General features: G+C 43.1%; 2 protein-coding genes and 1 long non-coding RNA gene across 3 annotated transcripts in view; 1 reads left to right on the top strand and 2 right to left on the bottom strand.

The window, feature by feature from the left end:
- The window catches only part of LOC124141988 (protein lin-52 homolog), a 30419-nt gene extending 26667 nt beyond the window's left edge, over positions 1 to 3752 (bottom strand). The window contains exons 1-4 of the mRNA XM_046510209.2: positions 3626 to 3752; positions 2357 to 2425; positions 1845 to 1879; positions 806 to 878 (exon numbers count right to left, since the gene is read on the bottom strand). Coding sequence (XP_046366165.1) covers positions 806 to 878; positions 1845 to 1879; positions 2357 to 2425; positions 3626 to 3668 — 220 coding nt within the window. The 5' untranslated portion in view covers positions 3669 to 3752. The remainder of the gene's footprint in view (positions 1 to 805; positions 879 to 1844; positions 1880 to 2356; positions 2426 to 3625) is intronic.
- Positions 3753 to 3931: 179 nt separating this feature from the next.
- Positions 3932 to 24654, top strand: part of LOC124141986 (probable methylmalonate-semialdehyde dehydrogenase [acylating], mitochondrial) — a 47517-nt gene continuing 26794 nt past the window's right edge. Inside the window, exons 1-6 of the mRNA XM_046510207.1 lie at positions 3932 to 4083; positions 5077 to 5118; positions 7393 to 7467; positions 8760 to 8921; positions 23607 to 23685; positions 24029 to 24183. Coding sequence (XP_046366163.1) covers positions 4048 to 4083; positions 5077 to 5118; positions 7393 to 7467; positions 8760 to 8921; positions 23607 to 23685; positions 24029 to 24183 — 549 coding nt within the window. The 5' untranslated portion in view covers positions 3932 to 4047. The remainder of the gene's footprint in view (positions 4084 to 5076; positions 5119 to 7392; positions 7468 to 8759; positions 8922 to 23606; positions 23686 to 24028; positions 24184 to 24654) is intronic.
- LOC125384270 lies at positions 6352 to 18098 on the bottom strand. The gene is made up of 3 exons (XR_007223153.1): positions 17890 to 18098; positions 7370 to 7494; positions 6352 to 6409 (listed from the first exon to the last, which is right to left on the bottom strand). It is a non-coding gene; the product is annotated as an uncharacterized LOC125384270 (long non-coding RNA).

The following is a 24654-nucleotide window of genomic DNA, read 5'->3' as shown; positions in this document are numbered from 1 at the left end:
AATACTTGTAGTCTACCAGTACCACAGTACAGAGGAATAGACAATACTTGTAGTCTACCACAGTACAGAGGAATAGACAATATTTGTAGTCTACCACAGTACAGAGGAATAGACAATATTTGTAGTCTACCAGTACAACAGTACAGAGGAATATACAATATTTGTAGTCTACCAGTACCACAGTACAGAGGAATAGACAATATTTGTAGTCTACCACTGTATAGAGGAATAGACAATACTTGTAGTCTACCAGTACCACAGTACAGAGGAATAGACAATATTTGTAGTATAACAGTACCACAGTACAGAGGATTAGACAATATTTGTAGTATACCACAGAACAGAGGAATAGACAATATTTGTAGTCTACCAGTACCACAGTACAGAGGAATAGACAATATTTGTAGGAATTATGGCCTCATCATCATCATCGTATACAAATTGCATAGATCGATGCTCATGTCATGTCTAGTCCATATTCAATTATTTACAGACCGCTTTGATGGTTGAAATATTGCTCAGTGCAGCATTCAGCAACAAACAAACAATACAATCCACAAGACATTTTTTCCTTGTCCCTGACCTAATAGTAATACTATTGAGAGCCTAGTCCTAGTCCTAACCCTAAACATCATGATATTGATGGATCTGGTATTCTTACCCAGCCTATAGATGACTGCATAATACTGGCCAACCCATGTCTTTTTCCATATGTATTAAAATAATCTATCTATAAAACCCTCAAGTGTTCTTCTGATGCCATACAAGGGCATGTATGGAGACACTTTACACACTACAAACTGACCTTGCAGTAGTTCAAGGTCATCATTTTCTAGTTCTGCAAGCCACTTTGGCGGAGAGTCGGAAGCTGAAATGGGCTGGAAAGAAAGAGCTAATGGTGAAAACATTCAATCTCGAATTAAACGTAAAACAACTACAGCACTGCAATCCAATACAATCCAACACACCAAACAATGAGCTGGCCTGGGGCAGATGGATATTATCTCGCAGTCAATCACTGAAGAGATGAGGTAAATGGGGATCAATGTCACATTGGAGATTATTGAACTTACAGTATACTGACTCTGAGCCATCCCCAGTGCTCCCGCTGGCTTTTGAAACTGCCAGTTCTAGTGGACTGGCAGCTCTAATAATTTCCTTGCAATAAAAATAGACAAGGGGAAACCCTGATGGTAACAGACAAGCTGACTTCTGAAAAATGTACTTATATGAATTTCATCAATGTTTTGTTCAACAACAAAGATTTATAAGGCTTAAAAAAATAAAAGAATTGGTTCTCAGGCAATGTTTTCTGAAAAATAGGCCTCCACACATAAATCTATTCATTGATGAGTAAAATACTGGAATACAGTATTTGACTCTTGTTGGACTTGGAATATTTAAGGATTTTTAATTAATTTTTTTTAAATGGAAACGTGTGGCAAACTTTATAATGATGCGGGCGGTGCCTGAGAACCAAGACTATTTTTTTTAGACTAAGGTACATTGCACTTTATTTGCCAGTCCATAGGGACTGGCAGTCACCTGAATTACCGGTCCAAGCCTAATTTTACCAGTAAAAAAATGGTAATTACCGGTAAACGGAAACACTGCATCCCCTTAATGCTGAGTGGAAGGCAGGATATCAACAAATACCACATCTTAATGTCTTTTGGTATGAAACGGCAGGGGATTGAACCACCAACTTTCCACTCTCCGGGCAGACGCTCTTACCACTACATTACAGAAGTGGTGTCAAACACTGCAGAATACACAGCATCCCATCTACTGTGGCCTTATGGAAAATACTATTTATGACCTGAAGGGTACAAACTGAAACTTACACTTTTTATGGCAGCAAACTCAGACACACCAGGAACTGAAATCAAGAACATAGAGTGGTGTATGTTAAGCATTTGGATACAGAACATTCACTCACATTACCGGGGTATTCAAGTTCTTGGAAATCCTCCCTCTAGAAGCTGAGCCGAAACTTTAATTATTTTCATTATTCTTTCTCATGGCACTTTGAGAAGTTATTCATATCTGGATTAGCACAGTATAAAAGTAGATTCTTACTAAGCAGTGTTAAGTGCATAAAACTTGTGAGTCAATGTTGTTTTTAGGGATGTCCAGACTCACTTTTAATTCCATGCTTCATGCATCTAAACACCAGGATACACCTGTTGATATGATACAATTCATCAATTCATGCTTTATTTCTATATTGATTATTAAAACTTTAAAATTAAAACTACAGAGTTTTAAAATAACTTGGTCTGATAACTACTCATTTCAGCCAAGGCTATGTCAGTCACTTGACTACATCAACATTTTGCTATACTTCACTACTTACTTTGTTCAGGCCACAGATCAGGAGAGGCTCGATCCAACTTCTCTAAACTCAAAAGGCCATGGTCTTCATCTAAAAAACGTAAACATAAACCAAAAAAGTCAAACTTATTATTGGGATAGTGGGTCCGGAGCTCTAATAACATGAATCATGCTAATTTGCAGGACTTAGCTTGACAATATTTCTATTTGTTGTTTAACAATGCACTCAGCAATATTCCTCTCTAATATAACTACTGTCAGTACATAATTGAGTTTGGACCAGGCAATCCAATGACTGACATCATGAGCATCGAGCAGTTGGGATATGATGACATGGATCGACCAAGTCATGGAATCCGACCACGCAATCCTGTTGGTCATATCTAAGCATGGATTGCTGAAGACCTAAAATAACCCAAGTTCTCACAGAGCTTCACAATATTAAATTAGTAATTGTGTCACCAGTGACCACTGGGACGCTCATGCCCCTGGAAAGAGTGACTGTGTCCAATCAAACAGTGATGACACACAACCATCACAGTCAATGAGTAGCAGACAGAAGTGCACTAGACTCATGAAGAATTGATTTCAGCAACCCACACTTGTCGTAAGAGGAGACTCTATAGCAGGATCAGGTGGTCAAGGGCTTGGTGACTCGATTGATGAATGTCATTGTATCCAAATTGTGTAGATCAATTCTCATAATGTCAATCACTTGATTGGTCCAGACTCGATTATTTACAGACCAGCTTCACCTAGCTGGAATATTGCCGAGAGCTGCATTAAACAACAAAGACCACTAGGCAACAATGTTGGCAAATGTTGTCCCGTTTTCCCTTTACTTCAGTATATTGAGTATGTAAATGTCGTTTAATGCCACTGTCAGCAATAGCCCAGGCATATCACTGCGACCTATAAAACATCAAGTTTGGACCAGGCAAACCGGTGATTGAAAACAAGAGCAACAAACAGTTCATGCAAACAGAGTCCATTATATGGTCTCTGATGCAAATTGTGCACAGTGATCCATATTGTGTCAACTCGCATCATGAATAGGAAACCAGAGACCAATGCTACAATGGAAAGCACAGAAGTACTTTGGGATAATATTATTTAGGGCGGAATTGGTATCAATTAGGCTATATCGAACCTAAACTTCCTGTTTTATTATGCAATAGATTATTATAGACATAAACGGTTAATTGAAATCATTAACCATTTGTGTGAGTAGCGCATAAGCAACTTTTCAACATTTTTGTGTTTGCCCTACATCACATGTTTTTGAAATTACCTCCACTATCAAAATGCGAATTACCCGCATTTTGACCCGCCATTTTGTCTATATAATCTCGACGCAAAGTGTTACTCTGAGAAACTATTCATAAACTAATAAAAGAAACAACTAAATAGTATGATAAATTAGAGAATACTGCAACTAATATCTTTCGAATATTTCTTGTAAATATAAGCATAAAATTTTAGCGTGACGAACCATCTGACTGGTCATTGGTCTTAAGAATACGTAATGATGCTAAAGCAAACGCGGTAGCGCAAATCTTCAAAGTAACCAGTTACAAGATGAAATAAATTGACCAATGAAATTGCCTTTCAGAGTCATACCTCCTCAGGGTCAAGGACACGCACCTGGTTGACGAGCTGAAAATCTTATTGCTCTAGAATCTGTTCGAGGTGTCGAAATTAGCAATTGTTGTCATGGCGTCACTTCATCGTCTGATTCATGTTGGGAAGGTGCAATGTCAATTTACAAATTTGTCTCTGCTTGCAAAATGATACGTCACACTTGAGAATAACATCCACCACGTATGGGTGTCGGTGACCTCAAATGTTTATATAAAAACTATTCATATGAATTTGTGACTAAATCTTCTCCTTTACAAGATAGTTATGGAACTAAAATAAACGTTTATATATGTTTTAATTACTTTGCTAAACGGATGGGTTTTTTTTCATATTTTTACATGTTGCCTATTGATCGATTGTGTGTTGATGCATGACATATAGAAGATCTAAAAGTATGAATTGATCTTTTTCTTTTTTCACAGTACTCATCCTCATAAGAATTTATGTGTTTTGAATTTACTTTTATTTTAAAGAACACAGTAAAATATCTACTACTGCGGCTTTGTTTCAAAGTGAACGAAATATAATAACTTTGGTTCAGAACCCCTTGTTCAGTCGTATAGATCTATGTGTTATAACATGTACCAAACATTTACTGTAATTCTAAGCCCATGTTGGTTAGAAATGGTGGCAAAATTAACAAATTGATTTTGACCTGTGCCAAGACTTGAAGCCCTGTCTTGAGACAGTTAGCCTAGTGGTTAAAGTGTTGGCTCGTCACGCTGAAGACCTGGGTTCGATTCCCGACACGGGTACAATGTGTGAAGCCCATTTCTGGTGTCCCCCCGTCATGATATTGCTGGAATATTGCTAAAATGGCATAAAACCATACTCACTCACTCACTCACTTGAGGCCGTTAATTCTTAACACATAACTGCTGAAAGATACAGATCAACTATCTACAGCTGACATGACTTACCAATGAGTAGTAACTGACACATTCTTTTGTTACTACAGACAATAAAGTTTGTATGAATACTTATAGTAAAAATCCCAAACAAACAAAACCTTAAAAGATCAACTCTCAGCTGTGATCTGTATAAACGCATCAAATGGGAAATGCTTTACAGTTTTGTCATGATGAACCTTGGTTATTGCAGATCTTGAGTGGAGGAAACTTTTCAAGATGCTACACCACAGCGGTAGGAACACAATAGTGTTTACTTGTCCTTCATCAACTGACTCGGCATCAATCTCATTAAAATCTGATCTTAGTTCTTGATATCGCTAAACAAAGATCTGAGGACGTCCCATGAAGGTTCACGTCAGAATGACCTTTCATCCAACCAATCAGAGCGTCTCACCAGATCATGAAAGTGACAGTGGGAATGTGTTTTCTAATCATGCAACCACGAAATATTTAACACGGGGTATTCCGAACGACAGTAACAGCTTTTATGATTATATCCATACAATCTAGGCCATCTATAAGCCATTCCAGAATGTTCTTCTTATCAGTTTTAAATTTTTTTAATCGAGAATATGTCAAAATATGTTTTGAAGCGTAGTTGCCAGTTTGAAACTAGTGTGGCAAAGCTCGAGAAAGCTGCCTTCTGATTGGCTAATGATTTCTTGTCAGTCATTTCATTAGTCGGTCAAAATTCATGAAAGGTCGTTCTGATGTGACCCATAATGGGATGTCCTCAGATCTTTGTTTAGCGGTAGCGAGAACTCAGATCTGATTTTAATGAGATTGACTCGGCATCAGGGACTTACCTGGGTCTATCTGTTTTCGTCTCCAGGAAACTCTGGAGTAATACGTTTTGGGCATCTGAGGAATTGAGATTGGGGTCCCAGGCTGGCGACATGTGATTTCCAGGAATTTTACTGATGCCATGCTCAGAAGCCTTAATTAATAGGATTTTCAATGTTGCATTGAAGACAATCATCTCATTGCCACCCTAAACATTGAGTGTATTTATTACCAGAATAGAAATGTTAGTTGTTTGTACTATCTACAGAGTTGCCATCAACCTAATGGTAAAAGTGAAAAGTCACTATTCCTGAGTTTTTCTAGTCTCAGACTAGTGGACTTCTGTTAAACTTGAACCCTGGCACTAGTGATAGTATCAGGCCATAATGAGTGTTGTGAGGATCCTGGTGCAGGGCGCCTCTGTGCACCATGCTTGTTAGAAGTAATAGACAGCTGATGAGTTGTTTCTTACATCTCACCTGGGTGTTTGTCTTAGTATGCCTTGATAGCATGGGTCACTCACTGGTTTGTCTGGCCCTGATAACCGGTAGACATTTCACCATGATTGGCATAGCTGAAACATGCATGGGATAACACAATGTACAACCGCTGACTTGACCCAGGACTCAAGCTGCCGCTGGTCATGGGTTTGAATCCCAGATATGACTTGACTTACAAAGGTAGGGGTCCAGGGTAACCAACAGTTAATTTCAAGGGTCCTTGCAGACAAAATGAGGGTCCTGTAAAGTAATGAAATGGTGTACTGTACATTTTAATAATTGCTTTAGAGCCTGGAATGAATCAAAGATCATGTGAACAGTGGTCATGATTTATGGATGAAATAACAGACACCCATAACTGTGCTGTAGGTACAATGAATATTACTGTGCGTCCCTAGAGACGTAGTGTATTCTTTTTCTGTGTCCAATCTCAACATTTGTGCGTACTTGACTCACAATTGTGTGTTGCTTAAAACCTTGTTTTGAATATTGTTCTTCTTCCATGTCTATCAGGATCCATATGGTCATAGGTTTCAGCTAATTGGTAACAGGATCACTGTGGGCTTCGACCAATATTTAACTGGATTGTTCTAGGCAGATTGCAGGGCCACAGGAAAAAAGCCTTTGTTTTGGGCAAACCACCCAGCCCTGCAAAGCTCGAACTGATAAGTTTTTTGCCAGCTTTAATTTTAGCTCACCTGACTGTTGTTTATCTGTCGTCAACTTTACCTTTTTCTACATCTCTTCTAAAACTACATGGTCTCTGAAGCTGAAATTGTTGCTTTATAATTCCAATACAATTTTAGACATGGACATGTAACCAATTAATGGTCAATATAGTGAATAGTTCAAGTAGATCAATGCTGTACAGTGACAGCAGGCTAGTAAACAATTATTATCTATTTGATTAATTTTGATAACTCACTCTTCATCTTTGTAACCATAACAAAGTTGAAGTATCATAAAATTGTTTCTTCATTATTCAGGTGAGCTGCAGAGCTATTATTTGATTATTTAACGTAAATGCCCCTCAAATCAGCATGTCTTTTTCAATCAATGATCATCTAACTATCTCCTTTAAAGAACACACCCTCCTCCTTCCCTACTTACAGTAATTGTGTTGCATGAAACTTAATGTTTAGTTATGGCCTGATATTACTGGAATATCGCTATACGTGTTCAAAGATTTGTTAAGCTCACCTGACATGTGTCTGTCTTTGCAGCCCACCACCAAGATGTTTATTGATGGACAGATGGTGGAATCCAAGACAAATAAATGGATAGATGTCCACGATCCGGTGAGGAAAGGCTGTCACTCTGAAATCCTATAGAACATAGAATAAGTAGTTTAATTTCAGCATTGGTTAGTTGTAGATTGATGAAAACATATGACAAAGATATGTCTCAATTTTGTACATTGCTATGCTTGTTATAAGCATTATTTCTGCCACCTTTGGTCTTGAAATATGTCATTAATCAGCAGTAGTATTTAATAACAACATATCTTATTCTGGAAAGCCCATTTGGATTCAGAGACAGAAGACGTAACTCTTATCACAGGCTTCTTAAAATGGCATATTTGAAAGAGGATCCATATGGTCAAAGTGTGTCCCCTGGTTGATGTTGTGTTATTGTATCCACACAAACTTGGGTCATTGCTCATGCTACCAACCACTGGTTTACTTGGCTGATTAGTTTGTTTGTTGCTGAACACCGCACTCGGCAATATTCCAGCTATATGACAGCGGTCTGTAAATAATCGAGTCTGGACCAGACAGTCAAGAGTGATCGACATCAAGAGCATCGATCCACGCAATTGGGATACGATGACTTGCATCAACCAAGTCAGCAAGCCTGACCAGCCAATCCTGTTATTTGCCTTATAGTTTTCTCTTATGACAAGCATGGGTTGCTGAAGATCTATTCTACCCCAGATCTGCACAGGTCAGCTGATTAGTTGTTGCCAATATACATGATACAGGCAACCACCTTGGTTGAGCTTGACAGCAGCTGACTGCAGCATTATGCCACGTTCACTCACACAAACATCCTGGTTCTGATAACAGCAGTGGGTGTGTATCTGGAGGGATTCATTTGTACTACCATATTGTCTAGGTTCACTGAAGATTTTGATGCATGTCAGTATTGTTCGTCACAATACGTTTATTTCCCTGTGGGGGGGATTTGCTCCCCAGTAGCCTATACTTGTTGATAGTGTCATCTTGACCTGATAGTGCGTCACCATGACCTGATGGTGTATCACCATGACATGATGGTGTATCACCATGACATGATGGTGTGTCGCCATGACATGATGGTATGTTGCCATGACATGATGGTGTGTCGCCATGACATGATGGTGTGTCGCCATGACATGATGGTGTGTCGCCATGACATGATGGTATGTTGCCATGACATGATGGTGTCGCCATGACATGATGGTGTGTCGCCATGACATGATGGTGTGTCACCATGACATGATGGTGTGTCGCCATGACATGATGGTGTGTCACCTGATGGTGTGAATCCTTGTTGATGTTTTCTGTCACAGCATATTTTTACTATTGTGAGGTGTCAAATGATATTGCAGGCAACCAATGAGGTGGTGACGCGTGTCCCAGAGTGTACCCAGGATGAGATGAAGGCTGCTGTGGCATCGGCCAAAGAGGCGTTTAAGAGCTGGTCACAAACAACCATCCTCACAAGACAACAGATCATGTTCAAGTTCCAGCAGCTCATCAAGGATAACTTAGTAAGTTACAGATGTCCACACAGGGCTCTCATAGTTACATGTTAAGTAGTGGTGTAACGATTGATCAGATAATCAATACATTGCAGTGGCCATTGATGACCTGATGATCATCAATGACATTTAAGGTGGCACGGGTGGCCTAGCCGTCTAAGGCGCCGTGATTCACAGTGCAGAGTTGCCTTCCTATGGCATGCTGGAAACCTATGATTGTGGGTTAGAATCCCAGTTTGTCCCGATTATGTTCCTAGGTTTGTCAGCACCATATCCGTACTTGTGGGTTTCACCGAAGTGGTAAACATCTGAGACCTGCATCACATACTGTCAAAAGCGGCGTTAAACGCAACTCACTCACTCAATGACATTTAAGCTAAAAATAAAGCAATTTTATCTTATCCTGACTCATACTTATTGCTTATCTCTCTCTCTTCCGAATAGGTAGCGGAAACATCCTGTGCTGTTCCCAAAGAACAGAGAAAACAGCTCACCCAAACGCACCCTCACTCTGCGCATGCGCACCGGAACCATGTGACCAAGCCCAGTAACTCATCACTCTCTCTTTTTCGCGCCATCTTGGCAGCTGGAAATTTTTTGCTGTGCATCGTAATCCAAGCTTTCCTTAAAAATTCACCCTTTTAACAAAATTTTTTGCTTGGATTATCTTCTGTGGTTTTATATACATCATATCTAACGATTATTTTATATATTTGGCATTAGAATTTTTTCGTTATTTGGACTTAAAGACAAAGTCGAGTTATGAAAACATGTAACCGATGTAAATTACGTGTTTCAGATTCGGACCCTCATCCAACCTGTACCAGCTGCACAGTACAGAACTGCACTGCAGAGAATAGATGCAAATTCTGTGCCCCCGTGGGGAAGGAAGAATTTAGTAATTATCTTTGTGCAGTGCAGAGGAAAAAGATGGATCGAAAACGACGTGAGTCATCACGCTCGTTGTCATCCAGGGAGACGGCAAGAAGTAAGAAGAGGCGAGAATCTACGCCCTGCCCTTCGTCAGAGGAATTCGAATTTGATATTATTCAAATAACTCCCGCTGAAGATGATGCAGTCACCCCCCATCTTACTTCCTCGTCTACCAAGTAAGAAGTCTGGAGGGTCTAGGAATAAACCTACTGAAAGTTTCAGTCAGGCGATCAATCTGCAACAATTAGCTGAGAAAAAGAGTGCTGCATCATCTACTTTGAAGCCGTCTTCCCCTAGGAGAGAGCATGTTTTTGCAGAGGTTATTACCTCAACAAAACCACAGACTTCGTCCGTAGTCACGAAGGGGATTTCAAGAAAATCAGCTGTTTCTTCTAGCCAGAAGAAAGCCTGCGCACAGACTATTACGTCCACACAACCCCAGAGGTTCGCGCAGCCCGCAGTGTCATCCAATCAGGCTAGAAATACAGCCGATATAAACCTCAATCAGCCTCAGACCTTCGCGCAGATACCGGCCTTCGCGCAGCCCAACACAACAATTACGCAATCCCCTACCTTCGCGCAGGCTATTAATCAACAAGAGTATCCACAGACGCCAGCCTTCGCCCAGGCTCCCGCCTTCGCGCAGCCCTCAACGTTTACACTGCCAACTACCTTCACGCAGCCTACCTTTTTTACACAAGGTACTTTGCCAACGCCTGCTATTAACACAGATATGATAGCAAATATCACTCAGCAAGTTGTAATGGCTATGCAACAACAAATGTGTAAACAACCTGGCACGCAGTCGACTACCTCTTCACACAATAGCTCGCAGATGTCGCAGCCTTCATTTACGGCTCCGAATCCTAACGCCTCCTATCTTCTGCGAGAGGAGGATGTGTTCGAGCCCCCTCAAAATGACGACACATCGGGGGAAAATTACCCTTCAATTTATGAGGATTATGAATTATTGGCGTGGATTACAGATAGACTACCGATATCATCACCGTCAAGAAATTCTTCTCCCACTGATACATACTGTATCAAAGGGGACGATATAGACACACTAACCATTCCACCGATAAAACCAATCTCCAACATTGCAGAGAATCTTAATGTTTCTTTTGCGAAAGCCACGAAATCACAAGGACTTCCAACACCGAGCTTTAATTTTAAGAAATTCCCCATGCACGCCATGTCGCAATTTCTTCGCTCACCGGAGATTGATGAAGATTACTCACTTATGTCAGACTCCAAAAGTAAAGCCTATCGCATTGAGGATAAGAAAATTGCACAACTTGATACGACTACAAGACATGCATTCTTTGGACTAGCGATGTCACGCGCTATGAATGAAGCTATGATCTATGAATTAAAAGAGCCTCAGAACGACCGTGAAAGAATGTTACTTTCAGCGCTCGTCAATCAAAAGAAAAATCAAGAAATTATTTCTGATCATATGAGTTCAGTGTCGGCAGGTTTAACACTACTACGACGACAAGGTCTTATAAATAATTCTAATTGGTCAGATACCTATACCAAAGAATTATTAAGACAACCCTGGGAGGCCCCAACCATTTTTAATGGTAACATACGGAAAATCAACAAGTAAGTGCTTCAAGACTCCAAAGATCATATGCTGATCAAGTCAGTTCAGACTATGAATTCTATGTATCGTCAATCCATGCAGAAAACCCATTTCAAAAGCAGTTTCACGGGCATTCAAAAAGCTAAAGAGAAACGCTCGTACAACTACAGAGGCGGGAAATCATCTGCCTTTCACAAGTCACATGACACGTCACGTGATGCCGGTCGCGGCCGCGGATCGAGGGGATACCGCAATTACCGGTGAAGATGGGCTGATGAACGACTGGGAACTTTCCCCCCCAGCCGTTCATGTACAGCATTCCCCAGTAGGCGGAAGATTGGCAAGATTTTGGATGAATTGGGACATTCTAGGAGACGAATTTGTTTCCAACATTCTAAGAAAGGGCTACGCCCCGACTTTAGTCAAGAAACCCCCGTTATCTCGCAAGCCACCGGAAATACGTTATCGGAAAGAACTTTTGCCGAAGTTGTACGAAGCAATCAATTCACTTCTCAACAAGGGCGCAGTCGAGAAAATTCAACCAGAATTACTAACGCCGGGTTTCTATTCACCGATCTTTCTGGTTCCCAAAAAGAATTCAAATGAAAAGTTTCGTTTGATTTACAACATGAGGAAATTCAACAAGAAATACCTCCCAGAACCGGAGAAGTTCAGAATGATTCATTTACCACAACTAAAACAGATGATAAGACAGCAGGACTTTCTCGGAAGCATCGATCTACAGGATGCTTACCTACACATTCCCATAAAACGGACTTTCAGGAAATATTTACGTTTCCTCTTCAAAGGACAACATTACCAGTGGGCGGTCCTGCCCTTTGGAATTTCCACGGCCCCGTGGCTATTTACACGAGTGACCAAACCAATTGACAATTGACATTTCTTCACAACAAGGGAATTTGTTGTGCTTTTTACCTAGACGACGGGATACAAACCCATCAATCAACAGAGGTACTCAGACTACAACTGAATTTCACCCTGAAATTATTAACACAACTGGGTTGGTTAATAAATTTTCAGAAGTCCGATCTACAACCATCTCAGGACCTCAAATTTCTGGGGATCAGATTTCTAACCAATCAGAACCTAATAATGGTACCAGAAGATCGGTGGATAAAAATCAAGACTTGCTTGCCAACAGCAATTTACAAGAAAATCTCAGTCAACGAATGGCAAGTGATACTAGGCTTACTCACGTCAGCCCAAGCGTTGACGGTCCGAGGCAGACTACACTTACGCCCTATTCAGAGATTTATAAATCAATACCTAGAGTATCAGGATTTAAAACTGCAACTACCACAAACTTTGAGGAAACACCTCTTATGGTGGACAGTGAAATCGAACGTTTGCGCAGGAACTTGTTTAAACGAGCCGGATTACAACAACCACTTATTCGTGGACGCCTCACTTCAAGGTTGGGGAGCTCACTTCAACGGAGAAGTAACAGCAGGCATATGGTTAGAAGCAGAAAAGCTCTACCACATCAATTATCTGGAATACGAGGCAGTAATCCGTGCAATATTTCACTGGGCCCCACAGTTAAGAAACCAACGTCTGATGATCAGAACAGACAATTCAACTGTGGCATACAATATAAACCTTCAAGGCACGACAAAATCGGAGACCCTCCTGAAGTTGACATTTCAACTTTACGAGCTAGTAGACAATCTCAACTTAACAATAAAGGCAAGACATATACCAGGAGTGGCAAATGTCTTAGCAGACGCCTTATCCAGGCCAGCCAAACCATCACCGACAGAATGGAAGCTACACCCAGAAGCATTCCAACTGGCAATAAAAGAGAAAGGTTGCCCACTGATAGACCTATTTGCAACCAGATTCAACAATCGGATAACAACGTTTGTATCACCAGTGCCAGACCCACTAGCTTGGTCAGTCGATGCTCTGTCAATATCATGGGAGGGACTAAATGCGTACGCGTTTCCTCCACCAGCCGTGATACCACAGATATTACAAAAGATCCTACACACGAGCAGCCTACAACTGCTTTTGGTAGCGCCTTACTGGCCGGCGAGAACGTGGTTTCCAGATCTCATCGAACTAGCAGGGAATCCAATGTTAAAACTTCCAAACTGGCCAAATCTACTGCTACATCCTCACTCCAATCAGGTCCATCCAAGACCAGATCTTTATGAACTTCACGTATGGAGCATATCAAGAGCAGTCTCGTTAAAAGAGGATATTCCATAAGAGCAGCTAAGGCAGTCTCCTTAGCACTTCGTAGATCAACGAGGAATCTCTATGATGATAAATGGAAAGGTTTTGACCAGTTTGCAACATCCAAGGGTTTTTCTGCAGCCAAAGCTACTATACCACAAGTAGCAGATTACTTACGAAGTACAAGGAATCTTAAAGGTTCGACACTGGGCACTTATTTGGCCGCTAGCAGTTCTGTACTGACAATGGCTAACGGGATAAAACTTACTAAAGTTCCCAAGCTGATAGCCCTACTCAGATCCTTCAGACTTGAGGACCAACAGAAAAGATTTAGAGCCCCAGCATGGGACCTAAATATAGTGCTACAACACCTAACCAGTGATGCATACGAGCCGCTCCAACAGGCCGACTTTGAACACCTGACGCAGAAAACCCTATTTCTTCTGGCATTAGCTACGGCAGCCAGAATGTCTGAAATCCATGCGATAGACTTCAATCGCATCACATTTGACAGTGGTAACAACTCATCAGCGCACCTTGGCTTAAGATGGGACTTTATTGCAAAGAACCAGTTACCAGGCCAACCAGACAGACAATTCCACATTCCGGCTCTTTCCTCCGTCCTTGGTGCAGAGGATACAGAGGATTTATCACTATGCCCAGTCAGAGCCTTAAGATTATACCTACAAAAGTCTAAACCTAGAAGACAAGGTTTTAAATGACTATTTATTCCTTTATTAAGGAATACACACACAGAGGTATCCAGAACAACTATCTCAATTTGGATGAGAGCTGTTATTCTTAGAGCATACAGAGCAGTGGGATTGGACCCCCCTTCAGCCTCCAACCCGCACGGTGTAAGAGCCTTAGCCTCAACTTTGGCACTTCACAGCAACTGCTCCATAACAACTATTATGGAAGGTTGTTTCTGGAAATCAGATACAGTTTTCGCCAATCACTACCTCAGAGACCTTGCTACAGAAGACTTAGCTGGTATTCACCAATTCGGACCATTAGTTGTGGCACAACAACTCACGAATCCTACCAGACGACATTAGAAGATCACACTCGCCCAATATCACGTAGACTTGTTGACGTCAGGTTACTGTTCCATAACCAACGACTGAGAGTCCATGCCCCCTGTTTTACAATGTAATTCAGCACATGAGTGAAAAAGATTGTGTTTAGATTATTGCTCTTCTCTTAACACCCTAATCGTTTAAGGTGAACAAGATTTATCTTAGAAACCTTATAAATCCACAAATCTATATGATTTACTTCCATTTTGCTGCTCACAAAAAAGGAAGGTGGTCCCCAATTAAGAATTTACACAGAAGATTAACAACGTTCCTATGGGGTTTATAGAACAGATCGATGTTTATCACACATACAGGTGAAACCCACCACCTACTGTGAGATTCAAGCAATAAGTATGAGTCAGGATAAGATAAAATATGTATTTTTTAGAGTAAAAATATCATTTATACTTATCCTGACTCATACGAATGAGTACCCTCCCGGCCTTCCCCTCTTTCCACTGATGTGTTTCGACCATTAAGTAGGAAATAAGAGAGAGTGATGAGTTAATGGGCTTGGTCACATGGTTCCGGTGCGCATGCGCAGAGTGAGGGTGCGTTTGGGTGAGCTGTTTTCTCTGTTCTTTGGGAACAGCACAGGATGTTTCCGCTACCTATTCGGAAGAGAGAGAGATAAGCAATAAGTATGAGTCAGGATAAGTATAAATGATATTTTTACTCTAAAAAATACATTTTTCTTTTAATATCCAGTGGTAGATTAAGTCTTCAGCAACCCATGCTTGCCATAAAAGGTGTCTATGTTTGTCGTAAGAGGCGACTAACAGGATCGGGTGGTCAGACTCGCTGACTTGGTTGGTGCATGTCATTGTATTCCAATTGCGTGGATCGTTGCTCATGATGTCAGTCACTGGATTGTCTGGTCTCGACTTGATTATTCACAGACCATCGTCATATAGCTGGAATATTGCTGAGTGCTGCATTAAACAACAAAGAAACAATCAAATCAAGTGACTCAACTGAAACTTTGTGGAAAATAAAATGATTAAGAGTTTCTTTTAGGTACCATCATCAGTTTTGAATTTTGGGCACTGCTAACAATGTTGCAAAAATTTAAAAAAATTATGTTAACTTATCCTGCGTTACACCATTATTATGGTACTTTTTCGATGCTGAATATTATATTTAAAGCACATTTTTGTAACCCTGATCAATGGATCAGTGTGCACGAGACAATCATTCTCAGCTCCCTAGGGAGTTTACAACCCAAGCTGCATGTGAGGTGCCAGAAGGTTAACAGCCACATTGCGATCTCCTACCAGGTACCCATTCACTGCTGGGTGAACAAACGCACATTTCAAACAAATTCACTTGCCCAAGGAGATGCACATGTGTTCATGATATACATGGTAGAGCTAAAAAGGTGAGGAGAATGGAATGGCAATGATTGTTTTATTAAGTATGTGCTCTTAGTAGTCTTAGGTGTGTAAGAAAAACAAGTTCACATGTATAAGGCTAGTCTTTTTCTATGTGTTGTTGTCTGGTTCTATTTAGTTAAGAGGAGACTGGTAGAGCTTATCACGACACGTTTTCCATTTCCTTTTCATAAGAATTCATATAAAATTTGACTTCACTCAAAGACATCCTTGCTTACACAGTGTATTATGTCTCCCCCAGAATGGAGGGAGACATATTGTTTTTGGCACGGTTCCCGTGGGCGTGGGCGTGGGCGTGGGCATCGGCGTTCCCACCGTTTCCGGACCATAACTCAGAAACCATTTAATATTTTTTCGCGAAACTTTGTATACACATTAACCCAGCACTGAAGTGGTGCCTTTTGCTATTTAGAGATTTTTGACATTTTTATTTTTTCGCGTTTCCATGGAGATAACTTGAACATAGACTCTGAATGGGGGTAAGCTTTGTTTCCGGACCATAACTCGGAAACCGTTTAATATTTCTTCGCGAAACTTTGTATACACATTAACCCAGCACTGAAGTGGTGCCTTTTGCTATTTAGAGATTTTTGACATTTTTATTTTTTCGCGTTTCCATGGAGATAACTTGAACATAGACTCTGAATGGGGGTAAGCTTTGTTTCCGGACCATAACTCGGAAACCGTTTAATATTTTTTCGCGAAACTTTGTATACACATTAACCCAGCACTGAAGTGGTGCCTTTTGCTATTTAGAGATTTTTGACATTTTTATTTTTTCTCATTTCCATGGAGATAAGTGGAACATAGGCTCTGAATGGGGGTAAGCTTTGTTTCCTGACCATAACTCAGAAACCGTTTAATATTTTTTCGCGAAATTTTGTATACACATTAACCCAGCACTGAAGTGGTGCCTTTTGCTATTTAGAGATTTTTGACATTTTTATTTTTTCTCATTTCCATGGAGATAACTTGAACATAGACTCTGAATGGGGGTAAGCTTGGTTCCCGGACCATAACTCGGAAACCGTTTAATATTTTTTCGCGAAACTTTGTATACACATTAACCCAGCACTGAAGTGGTGCCCATTAGTTGTTTGAAATTTCTAGGAGTTCTATTTTTGTCTCTGTTATTTAGTAATGGAGGGTGGGAATGAAGAGATGGGGTTTAACGTGAAGTAAACGAATGAATGGGGGTTGGGGGAGTGGGGGGAGACATATGTTTTTACGAGTAAAAACACTTTCTAGTTATATCTCCATTCTGTTATGATACATACTGTGGACCCAGAACTACCATAACTTAGTGTTGAGTATTAGATCAAATGATGTGAAGGTGAAAATAGCCATCCAATTAAATTAAGCATATGTGCAAGAGACATCCTGTGGGATATTACTCACAAGAGACATTTTGATGGTCATGTCTCATTCTATGTGAATCGTTGGTACCTGTAGCTCCAGGCTACTTTTTTTTTATAGAATTCAGGGATTTATCAAGACCTGTTCTGAGGCTTATAATCGGCCCCAAGTCTGAAGCAATTGTCAGTAAGAATTCCCAAATTGCGTTGCTTTGCAGATGTGACTTACGATTCATTGATAACAAAACCAGTGATGAAGCTTTCATGTGTAGTGTTACATTTTTGCATTGAATGAAATATAAATATGATTAATATACTGCTGAATTTAAGAAAATAGACCTTTGAGAAAGTCCTGATTTTGGACAAAATTATGTTTTTTCCTCATTTTGTCTGCTAAGGGCACTTTTGAATCCTGGGATGGAGATATTATACCTTACATGATGGAGGAGGGCTTGAGGCCTGATGGTCATGGAGTTCTGATACCACAGTATTGTCATCAAATAGGGTCCCAAGAAGGCATAGAATTTGTCAGTGGATAAGTTCCTATTTTTTAACTTATCCTGCATTACTCCGTATTGCATTTACTGCTGTCTTTGACAGAGAGACAAACTGTGTGAGATCCAGCTGCTGAAGAAAGTTGTCCCAACCAGCCCAGGAGGCAGCGCCCTCTCACAGTCGGCACGTGACCCGGAAGTCATGACGTCACACAAAAAGACATAACTGCTTTGTCACCTCCACGGACGGACGTACTTTGTATCCCTTGTGGAAATTAAAGCTTATTATTTGTTTTTTATATTTTGCGTGTTTCTACATTCATTATATGCTGCTACATTGTTACCTGTTATGGGCCGTGACCTTAGGGTCTTCCCATTCGTAAATTGTAACGTTTATCGCTCGTCTGTGGCTCACGTCACAGTAATTTACGGGCGCAATGTTGTTCCCGCCATTTTGTTTTCTTTCCCGCCATTTTGGCCATTCACCACGTGGCCATGTAATGTCGTGCTCTGCGTTTTGAATTCTCTCTTTGGCTTGGGTAATACATTACATTTATGTATGTTGTTTTGGTGCCTTTTTGCTACCTCTCAGCGTAATTGTTTCTTCTCTTAAACTTCAATATAATACGAAGTTTTTGAGTTACATTATGTCTCCCGTACTCTGTGGTTTTGCCACATGGTTACGTGTTTGCTTAAGGCTTTGCCTTTTCGCTCCCATTTAGCGTACTTGTTTATCTCATAAACTTTAATAAAATATACTGTTTTTGAGTTACTTTATGCTTCCCATACTTTGTGATTGGTCACATGGTTATGTGTTTGCTTAAAGCTATGCTTTTTCGCTACCTTTTAGCGTCATTGTTTGATCTCATAAACTTCATTGAAATACAAAGTTTCTGAATCACATTATGCTTCCCGCACTTTGTGGCTTTGCCACATAGTTATGTTTTGCTTAAATTCCAGATTTTCTGCCTCGCTGCACTTGTTGCCGCGGGAACAAATCTGGTCGGGGCCGCCCCTTTCTGCCGTGATTGTACGACGCCCTGTACTTTCACAAGGCAGTGCCGATGTTGCAGTCATTCGTCGCTGTGATCCTTCAGCTCATGCGAGTATCCAGGACACACCTCGCTCAACGTGCTCGTCGACCCCCACCTACGTTGACGGCAGCAGCGCTCAGCGAAGCTTCACGACGGCTCCCAGCGTAGAGTCTGCCTCCCATGGCACGACATACGACCGTTCACCACGGTCTCCTACTCCACCGGCGGCTCCAGCGCTCCCAACGTAGAGTCTGCCTCCCATGGCACGACATACGACCGTTCACGGTCTCCAACACCGTCAACGCTGATGTCTCCGGCGCCTCTGATGTCCTGGCGCACCCGGCGCTCCCGGCGCCTCTGATGTCTCGGCGCCTCCGATGTCTCGGCGCCTCTGATGTCCCGGCGCTCCCGGCACTCCCGGCACCTCTGATGTCTCGGCGCCTCTGGCGCTCCCGGCGCCTCTGATGTCTCGGCGCTCCCGGCGCCTCCGATGTCTCGGCGCCTCCGGAGGCGCCGAGACATCAGAGGTGCCAGGAGCGCCGGAGGCGCCGAGACATCAGAGGCGCCGAGTCATCGGGAGCGCCGGGACATCAGAGGCGCCGAGACATCAGAGGCGCCGGAGAAGCATGGTGAAACAACTGTCGCCGCTCCTGTCGCTACTCTCCCGTCGGTCTTCGGGATCGTGACTATCGTTCTACTTCCTGGGTGGAATCATTTCAACCAATAGACAGTTGGTCTGATTCAACTTGCCCACTGAGACGTTATCCATAATCCCGTCGTTTAAAGCGCTATGATTCCGGAGAGATGACCTGCGGGTTTTCCATCGAAACAGCGTCATGTGAACTGCGTCTGTATCAGATTCGACGACGACATCCACTTACAAAGAGTTTACTTCGTCGACATCGCAGACATCAACGCTGTTCTACCCTACCCTAGCGCCAGCGTTCCTGAAAGAGACTCTTCCTCGGCGCTCCCCGGGTTTTCCACGACGCCCATGGGGTTCCGTGTTTTATCGCAAAACTCGGGTACACCACTTGTTGTCTCTCACACAGTTCATTGAGGATTGTCTGTGTGTGGAGTTTGCACCTCAGTTCCGACTCCAAGGCGGTTTTCTCGGCTACTGCGCAGAGTGATTTACATGTCACATGCCAAGTACTCGGACTGTCAACAACTCCGACCGGATTTAGGTCAACTTACCATGGCAAGGGGTGCCATGTATTTCTACAGATTGGTTTCCATGTCTACCTGTACGCTTGGTGATACCACTCAACCAGGCGCCTGTCGCAGTCCATCCATGCACGGATGTTGGAAACAATAGACCTCCTCTTCCAACACGGCTGTCACAAGGAACCTTGTTTCATCAACCCTTCGCTATAAGAACGATAGCGCCTATAGGCGTTCAAGGGATGGAAAAGATCGCCTTCCTTCGTCCGGTTTGATCTTTTTGACTACGACACCTGCCTATCTTCCGCCTTGACTACCGGACACAGTGTCGATTTGATACTTAAAGTCCCTCGGCCGTCCCACTGACCCCTGTTGCATACCTGCCTCGTATCGTGTTGTCGTCCTCCATCGTCACCTCGATATAAGAACAGGAGTACTTATACGCCGCTTCAGGGATGAAAACGATCTCATTACTTCGTGCAATGGCCATATTGCCTCGACTTCCTACTACCCGGTTACGTCGATGCCCCGGCGGTCGATTGTGAAGCTGGTTTACTTCGTCTACTTGAGGTTGGCGATCACACCTTTTTCCGAATCGTACCGACGGTACGCAATCGCAGACCCCTGTTGCTGACTACCTCCCCTGCCACCTTGTCAGTGGCTAGTGGCCCACACCAGCCCACATTGTGACCACCTGTGATCCAGAGATCAACACCATTGGCACAGCAACAGCCTCGAGATAAAGGCTTATCCAGGACGTCACTTGCTGACAGTGCATTCTCGGTCACGCCCTGTTGATCGTGTCCACTGACGACGTCACCGTAGTGTGGTGTTTGCGGACCCAGAGTACTCGCCCCTCTCCCGGCGCTACAAACTCGACCGGCGCCCCCGAGAATCACCATCTTCGGCGTTCCAGGCGCCTCAAGCTCTCCGACGCCTCACACTCTCCGGCGCCTCGGGCCAGACTATGTCAAACGGTCGACACCCCAACCCTAGATCTGTTTGCCTCATATCTGAATGTGGCCAGCTGTCGTCTTCCATTCCACCTGTGCCGGATACGACCGCCGTGGCAGTCGAAGCCTTCCATCGTTCCTGAGAAGGATTACGCGCGTACGCTTTTCCGACTCCGGTTCTCCCTCCCACGGTTCTTCAGAGATCCAGGCCACTCGACCCCTGCCATTGACTTTGGTCTCGCCTTATTGGTCAGCCAGAAGTTGGGTTATCGACTTTCGAAACATAGCCAGAGACAACCCCTGGAACTTCCGGTGTGGTCCAACCTTCTGCTCCATCCACACGGTCTGTTGCCACACCCTCATACCCGCATGTTATCGTCTGCACGCCTGACACACATGCAGAAAGCCAAGGGCTATTCGGCTAGAGCGACCAAGGCTATTGCTTCAGCCAACCGTCCATCTACAGGAGGACTGTATGCTGATAAATGATGCTTGTTCCAGGCATTTTGTTCTGACAAACACCAGGATCCGATGACAGCGTCACCGCAGATCCTGGATCAGTTCCTTCTGTACTTGCGTAGCACCCGTCGGTTGAAGGGCTTACCACCCCCACATACCTGGTCGCCATCTACTCCGTTCTGGCCATCCCAGACGATCGGAGAAAGACGAAAATTCCCGACCTACGGGCCTGGCTGCGCTCGTTCAGTCTTGAAGACCTGAAGGCCAAGTTCGGACCGCCTGCGTTGGATCTGAATGTGGTCTTTAACGCCCTTCGAACCACTCCCCTCGTCTTCCTTCTACGACCTTAAGTAGAAGACGGGTGTTTCTACTGGTTTTGACTACTGCCGCTCGAGTCCATGTACAGCACGCCCTCGACGTCTCCCGTGCCCGGTTCGAATGCGGTACCCAGGGCGCCGTTCATCATGGACCGTACTGGGACGTCAGCGTAAAGACTCAACTCCCAGGACAGCCTGATAGATCATTCCTTGTCCCCTCCCCCCTCGTCCAGTGTGGGTGCCGAGGATGAGGATGAGCGTCATTATGCCCAGTAAGGGCACTGAAGGTTATTCTACGATCTAAAGACTGCCGCAAGTCTAGGAAACACCTTTTTCTGCCGGTCTCCCCTTCGTCGCACTCGTTGGTCAGCCGGAATACTTTTCCCCGTGGCTCCGGGCGGTCATCCTTAAAGCTTATGAGCCGCCGGATTGGACCCTCCCCCCAAAGGCTATCACCTGAAATAAAATGAGATCAGGGCGATCGTATTTACACTGGTTCTTCACGGTATACTGTTCCATCCAGTCGTTCAGGGAAGCCTGTTCGTGGCGATCGGACACCGCCTTCACCAACCACTACTTCCGTGATGTAGCCTTGAAAGTTGTCGCCGGCGTTCACAGTTTTGGTCCCTGGTTGTAGCCCAACAGGTCATCTATCTCCGACGCTACTGATTCTCCGATACCCTGAGCGGGGCCCGTCGACCTCTCTGGTGTTTATCACCCCAGACGAGACGGCTCTCTTGCGTTCCCCATTCGCTCTTAGGTCAGTTTTAGTTTTGGGTTACCCGACTCATTCTATTGCTGTCACCTATCCGGGTTTTACTTTTTGCATCAACTCTCGTTTCCTGACGACAGGAATGGTAGTTGATGTGGACACCGGCGCCGACGCCAACGCCAACGCCGCTGCTTCTCTGATACCTGAGCGGTGCCCGTTGACCTCACCGGTGTTCCTTGCCACCAGCCTAGAGGGCTCTCCTGCGTTTCGCATTCGCTCTTGGGATCGTTCGTAGATTTTGCCGCCGACGCCGCTGATTCTTCGAATCCCCGAGCGGGGCCCGTCGAACTCTCTGGTGTTTATCGCCTCAGATTAGAGGGCTCTACTGCGTTTCGCTTTCGCTCTTCGGTAAGTTATATATTTTGGCTACACGCCTCATTGTATTTCGGTTACCTATTCGGGCGTTTCGTTTTTGCATCGACTCTTGTTTCCCGAAGACAGGAATGGTCGTAGATGTTCCGGTCATCACTTGTATGCGGTGCGGATTCATCGGACCTTGACGAGGGTTTAATATGGTTCACATCTGCAGGTATGCCCACCGGCCATGCCGTCTGATAAAGATGCAATACGGAGTAATGCAGGATAAGTTAAAAAATTTAGTAAAATCTAAATATTTTTTACATCTGTATACTTATCCTGCATTACGAAGTCTAAGTGCCCTCCCTTTCGCTACGCTTCCTCTCCACGAAGTTTCAGATGTTATGTTTAAAGCAGTTATGTCTTTTTGTGTGACGTCATGACTTCCGGGTCACGTGCCGACTGTGAGAGGGCGCTGCCTCCTGGGCTGGTTGGGACAACTTTCTTCAGCAGCTGGATCTCACACAGTTCGTCTCTCTGTCAAAGACAGCAGTAAATGCAATACGGAGTAATGCAGGATAAGTATACAAATGTAAAAAATATTTAGATTTTACTAAATTTTGTCCCATTTTATGAATAATGTTCTTTTAATTTCACAGAAAAATATTGCAGCCAATATCACGAAGGAGCAAGGAAAGACTCTGATGGATGCTGAGGGCGATGTCATGAGGGGGTTACGTAAGTGTTTTTTTATGCCACCATATTCCAGCTATATGATGACAGCCTGTATATAATTGTGTTTGGACCAGAAATCCATTGATCAGTATCATGAGCAATGATCCACTTTAAGGTACGATGACACAATTAACCAAATCACCTAGCCTGACCACCCGATCCATTTGGTTGCCTCTTATAATCCAGTGCTGTAATTAAGAAATAATCCTGCTTTGATTGTTTTGTCAGACATTACCACATATCATTGAAGTGTTGTGAGATTAACTTTAGCAGAGAAACTTGTAGCACAAAGCTGTGATGTGTTGAAGGTTGCTGCAGAGATTATTGACTGTTGTCATGGTTACAGAGGTGGTGGAACACTGCTGTAGTGTGACCAGCCTCCAGCTTGGGGAGACGCTCCAGGGCATCGCTAAGGACATGGACACGATGACGTACAGACTGCCCCTGGGTGTGTGTGCCGGTATCACCCCTTTCAACTTCCCGGCCATGATTCCACTGTGGGTGAGTTGCTCTGTTTGAATCATGTCAGGAAATATGAAGTCACATCTGTCATAAACTACATGCATTTTATCAGATAAATATGCACAATAAATCACCAAAACCCATGCCCAATGTAGCTTTTACAACTTTAGGACATGAATAACTTTATTAATCGGAGCCGGATGTTGTTTATTGTACAATACAACACTGCAGGGAGAATAAACCATGAGGGGCACAACCTCGAGTGGTTTGTTCTCCCACCGGTGTTTTATTGTACAATAAATAACGACCATCAGTCGTTATTTCTTATGTGAGATATCAACATTATGTACAGCCTCTTTGAGGATGATGATAAACTGTACACACTTTAAAAATATTAAGATTTTAATAATGACTCCCTCAATAGAATCTGACCTCAGCAATATCGGACAAGCCTATTTTAAGCACAGGTGGGTATTTCCCGTATAATCTCACACTCTTCACACTGATTAC

Source organism: Haliotis rufescens, unplaced genomic scaffold (genome assembly GCF_023055435.1).
Source record: "Haliotis rufescens isolate VD_foot unplaced genomic scaffold, xgHalRufe1.0.p SCAF_3, whole genome shotgun sequence".
NCBI lineage: Eukaryota > Metazoa > Mollusca > Gastropoda > Lepetellida > Haliotidae > Haliotis > Haliotis rufescens.
Note: the sequence above shows the minus strand (reverse complement) of the source record. Positions and strands in the feature narration are given on the sequence as shown.